This window comes from Apaloderma vittatum, unplaced genomic scaffold, assembly GCF_000703405.1.
Source record: "Apaloderma vittatum isolate BGI_N311 unplaced genomic scaffold, ASM70340v1 scaffold42695, whole genome shotgun sequence".
Taxonomy (NCBI): domain Eukaryota; kingdom Metazoa; phylum Chordata; class Aves; order Trogoniformes; family Trogonidae; genus Apaloderma; species Apaloderma vittatum.
The window spans coordinates 62-5954 of NW_009718414.1; the positions used below are offsets into that span (position 1 = coordinate 62).

Genomic DNA, 5893 nt, shown 5'->3' on the forward strand with positions numbered 1-5893 from the left:
AGTTTTGTGGCTCTGGGTGCTGGTGAGGGTTGAGTATTTAGGGCCACATTATCCCAGGTGGGACTTTGTGTAGAGAAGATAAGAAACATGACAGCACATTTGTGAATGTGGCTATATCTTTACGGTTTTAAAACAGAAGTCCTTGTTCTTGTAGCTTCAAATTTATTTTCTATTGTCATGTTAGGCAAAATACCAGATCTCAGAAATCGCAGGGGTTTGGGGTCTTTTTATGACTTTTTCAGTATTTTCATGATTTTTGAAAGACTTCAATACTAGATTACAGATTTCCATTAAGTATGTTGAATAATAATTATTATGATATCTTTATGATTGTGATTTATGTGTTTTAATAGTCTTTGGGAAGTTTTGTGTAGTCGTCCGTGTTTTTGTTGTAATTCCTGGGTTTAGAAATTAACACTACAGTACATACCTGCACCGCTTGTTTCTGTTTCCAGAGAATCAAGAATAATTTAGGTCGGAATGGACCTCTGGAGAGGTGCAGGTGAGCTTCTAAACAGGATCAGGTTGCTAAGAGCCGTGGCCAGAACTTCTGAAAATCTCTGAGGATAGATATTTCACAGCCTGTCTGGGCAATGGGATCCATGGCATAACCGCCCTCATTGTGAAGAGTGGTTTTTTTGTTGTTTTTTTTTAATTTCAGATGGGAATATTCCTTGCTGCAAAATGTATCGGTTGCTTTTTTTGTCCTTGCGCCCGCAAGAAGTCTGGCTTGGTAGTCTTCGTTACTCCCACAGTAGCTATATAAGGGCAGGATTTAGCTAAATTCTCAAGGCTGTGCTCTGCCTCTTGTATGTGGCCTGGGCCAGCCCCTCCTGGCAGTCAGAGTTCACTGCTGGACTCCCTTTGTCAATCTCGTCCTGGAGTGGCAAGAAGTGGATGCAATTTTTGAGGTTCAGGCACAAAAGTTACTGAGTACAAGGGCATAGCGATGTGCTTGGAACTGCTAGTTGTCCTCTAAGCATTTGGCCTTCGTGGCATGACTACACACGGTTTACTCACGTTCAACTCCTCGTCCATCAGGAACTTAGGTGCTGCCCAGTGGGGCAGTGCCCAGCCTGCACTCTTTGGGTTTGGCTGAGCCAGGTGCTGGGCTTCGTGTTTGTCTTCCCTGAACATCTCAAGGCTTTTGTCAAACTATTCCTGTAGCTGAACAAGGTCCTTGTGAATGACAGTCCTGCCTCCCAGCACATCCGCTGTCCTCACTGAGTTCTCTGTTTTCTTTTTAAAGGAGGTACTTTTAAATATAAGTTTAGGTACTCCAGCTTCTTGCTGAAGACATTCAGGATTCACTAGACATTAAGTATTCATCAGGATTAATTTGTCATGCAATGACATGGCACTGTGTGTAATGTTTTGCCATAAATATAATTAGAAATCTTGTTTTTTATGTATGCTTTCATGCTATCATGGCAAACTGCTCCAGTAATTTCCTTCAATATCTTTAAGAAATCTTGTAAGATTTATTAACACAAACTGAGTATAGTGCTAACTTTCATTTCCAGATTCTTTCATATGTATTTAAATATTCTAAGGGGCTTTTATAATTTTTATGTTTTGATCTCAAGGAATGCTCTCCTCTTTGATGATGAAAGTACACATGGCTGTAAAAATTGAAGTAATATTCTGCATATGGCAGGAAAACATGCTCTCACCCTTGGTTCTTGTTGGAGTTGTGGCCTACTACTAATTTTGTTCTTGAAAGCAGTATACTTACCAGATACTCTAGCTTTCATTTGGCTAAGACAATGATAGTCTAGCCTGATACTAAAAGAAAATTTAACATTTATAAATGAATTAATTGAATAGAAAATTGTTCAAATTGTGCATTTTGAATAACTACCAAAGAAACAGCAATGTTGCATGCCACCACTTGCTTTTTATAGCAAGCCAACCTCACTGGGTCAAGGCAAACGTTTTTAGGAATTCTAGAAAGGAGAACTTGGAAAGTAATGTTATTGCTGTAGTAAGAATTATTTACTATTCCACAAAATGCCATATTCTAAATGATGAAATTACTACATGGGATCAAGGTACTGTTTGCATAGCAGTAATTTTCATAGCTTGTTACTTCAAAGACCTAGATGTAGCTTTCTAAAAAATAAAATGAACAAAAATTCTCACGTTTCCAAATGGTATTATGAAGTTTTCTATCTTTTTGTATTTCTTTGGACCTCTTTCAACATGAGGGAATTACCTTTGCACTGTTTGATTTGCAGTCTCAAAAAACAAATTGGATTGTATCAGTTCTGTTGGGTGTTGTTGTCATATGCCTGCATAGGGTGTTTCATATTAACATATTAGATTCCAGCAATGATATGTTTTGATGTTTGGGTTTTGTGAGGTTTTTTTGGTTGCCCAGTCATACAGCTTCACATTTGCTCTGCTCCTGTATCAGGGTTTAACTTAAAGCAACTAAGATTACACACCATGTTTTCTTTTTAGGCTTTCAAAACAGACCAAAATCCTTAAAGGTGTTTGTTAATCCAAGCAGCCACAAAAGAGAAGCCACTCATGTTTATTATGAACAAGTTGCACCTCTTTTTAAGCTTGCTGACATCAAGACTGATGTCACAGGTAAGTTGCTTCAAAAGCAGACTTTAATCCTTTGTGAAACTAGTACTTAAACATGCAAGGTAATTTGAAGTTACTGCTAATCCTTTTTGGCTTTGCCTGCAAGTAGTGCATTTGGAACTTTAGTTAATACAATACAATACGATGTATTTATATTTTGTCAAAAACTGGTTTAGGAATTCAGTTATTCATTGAATAATTTCCCCCATAGCTATCAATACTATTAATATTTTTTTTGTATTTTTTAAAGCAAGCATTCTATAAAAAGAAACAAGCGTTTGATGTCTGACAGTCTTGTATGTGCTTGCTAAGAGTTGTTCCTGCATTCTAACAAACATGTGTCCTTAAATATTACTTCTCTTCTGAGAACATCTATTGGCCCTGACATAAGAGGGGCTTATCCGAAGGACACGTTATTTCTGGATTCTGACTCAGTTTGAGGGATGACAAGGAAGCCTAAGTGATTAAGTTCTGGGATGAGAAGGGAAGTTCTTATGCGGCACATGGGCTCTACCTGGTGTTTGGAGAATGTGAAGGTACAAGTTTAAAGTTGTGGTGGTGCTGCCTTCTGCTCAACAATGGGTTCCCGATACCAGGTTTGGATTTAAGGTCCCAATTTCTACCAGAATTCTGCTTTATGTCGTGAATTTGCCCTTTAGCTGTTCATCTGATTGACTTTTTATAAGAAATTGAACATACAAACAATGAATATTCTTAAGGCAATAAAATATTAATGATTCGATGATTACTTCTGCTCCCTTCTGTGAAGAGACCAAAAATTATGCTGCATCAAATTTGGTCCCAAAAAACACCCAAGTTTAGAGTGAAATTATTTTCTAAATAATTTTTTATCCATAGTCTTAGAATTCCCTTAATACCCTGCTAATTTTTGGTTACGTATTTCATATCCATGTCATGAGTAAACTCTGGTGCAAAACATTTTAATGCCCAAAAGTCTTTTTCCTATGTCTGTTGTAATTGATTTGCAAAATAATCAATTCCAGCTTAAATTATAAGACAGAGGGTCTATCCTACAATTGTCTCTTAAACTTCTTGTGAAATCATGACTAGTTCACGTTGCAGGCTAAAAATCATTCTGAGGAAATCTGATTTAGGCATGATATACAAGCACTTATTGCATATTATATGAGATTTATCTTGCTAATATTATTACCTGTATCTATGTATTTTTTAATTACTTAACTCACAATTTAAAGGAAAACCAACTGAAAATTAAAGACACATAAGTGTGAAAAATAGCGTCTGTCTTAGAATGTGTGTGTGTCTGGAGTGATAATTTCTGTACTTTCTTTAGCTGATAAGGGAATGCCAGCAGCTTATGTAAGTTTTGATTCTTACAGACATATTTTTCACCTGTAAGGCATAGATGATAGTACAAACAGATCAGTAATAATGCTGTCTTCTTAGAAAATGAACTTAGTCTTATTTGTTCACGATTTTTTTTAAAAAAGGCTTTTTTGTCATGCAAACCTTAAAGATGACTGACCATGTCATACATGTTGCATTAGTTATTACTTTAAGCAACTATTTTAAGGAAATTACATATAAAAAATTTTATTCCCTACTACTGGCTAATGTTTTCTTTAACCTTTACTGCGAACATAACCTTGTTTTTTGGACTCTGTTAAAGGCAGCATTATCGTTAACCTGTGGAAGATTACATTTTTAGCTATGTAGTATCACCTGGAATCTTAAAGCTGAACTAATAAGCCAGACCTGTATCAATAGTTTTTTAGATTAATTAACAGAAGTTAATATAAGGTATGAGTATAATCTGTAATGCTTTTAAAACCATATAATAAAACCGTTTTAAATAACATTTTTAATTATTTTTCTTTTAAATTTTGAGAACAAATTTCTGATTGTAGCCAGATAAATGTTTGATGGCTTATCCTTAAAATAAAGCTATTTTGGCAATGTCCAAGTGCTATTATACTTATTAGCTGCCTAGCACTCCTCCTACAGGCAAAATGAGAAAACTACATTACAGTTTTATGTGCTAATAGAGAACTAAGTAATTAAGAACTATGCATTTAAAAAAAAAAAAAAGAGGAGGTGGGGAGTGTGTGCTGTGTGAAAATCCTGACTACTAGTACCATCTTCTTATAAAAATGAATGCCTTGTTTCAAATAAATTGAACGGTTCTCTTTCTTCCCATAATTGTTTTGAATTTTGTGAAGGTGGAACATGTGTCTCACTGTTGCTGCTTTTTTGAAATATGGCAAATATTTTCATACAGTGTTGTACAAGGGTATATTAGGTCATAAAAGTTGAAGGGTTTTCTACAATTTTTACACTGAACCTAGTTTACTTTTAGTCTATTTACATACACATTTTCAAGCTTAAAATTCATTGTGCATAAAAATCTTAAAGCCAGTTCGAACCTCTGAAGTGACTCTCACTTCATACGCAATACAAGACGTGCAGGTTAGTAAAAAAAAAAAAAAAGCAAGACAAGGAGCTTTGGCAGTGAAGTGCTGAAAGACAGAGCTCTCCTCATCCAATCTTATATTTGGGTGGTTGGCTGTGGCTTCCTGCATGGTCAGGCTTGCCAGATCTTATTCGTCATTGTAACTTCTGTTGGAATAAACTTTTCTTTTTACTTAGAAGTTTGGAATGGAGGTATTCTCTCCTACTCAAGAGTATAAAGCTGTTAAAAGGCATGTATGTAAATAAGTGAGTTCTGAAATAGTGTTTATTTTATCCAATTATCTTTACAATTGTTTTTTGGCCAAATTACTTTGCGCTCTACAGGTGTATTAATGTCAGTGAAATTCACCAAAGATCTTAAAGAATAAATTGTATTTTGTTGGTTATTTGGGTTATTTTTGTTATGTGGAATAAACAAATCTCTGAAGTGCTTAGTGCAGTAGAATGTGGAAATTAGCAAATTTAAACTGAAACATTGACTCTAACTATGGCTAAGCAATACTTAAGAACTGGACTTTATGCAGTCTTTTAAGAGTTGGGCATTCTTGAGTGCTGCAGCTGGGATATGGCTGTTAGGGGAAGAATAGTGACTCTTCTAAAAATCCAGTTCGATGGAACTCACTCCACAATTGGGATACCTACAAGTACTGGCAAATAGTGATAACTGGAGCTAATATTTTAGAACGATATTAATATCTTGCAAAATATTACACATACTAAAGAAAAATAGATGAATGTAACCCCAACAAACTCCTAGCTTCTCTCACTTCTCTTCCTAGGTTTTACTCCTCTGCTTCTGTTTATGCACAATTACAGGTGGGATGTTTAGGCAGAACCACAAAGGGAAAGA

General features: G+C 35.5%; 1 protein-coding gene across 1 annotated transcript in view; it reads left to right on the forward strand.

The window, feature by feature from the left end:
• The first annotated feature begins 480 nt into the window (after positions 1 to 480).
• The window catches only part of CERKL (ceramide kinase-like), a 26010-nt gene continuing 20597 nt past the window's right edge, over positions 481 to 5893 (forward strand). Inside the window, exons 1-2 of the mRNA XM_009870233.1 lie at positions 481 to 502; positions 2464 to 2595. Coding sequence (XP_009868535.1) covers positions 481 to 502; positions 2464 to 2595 — 154 coding nt within the window. The remainder of the gene's footprint in view (positions 503 to 2463; positions 2596 to 5893) is intronic.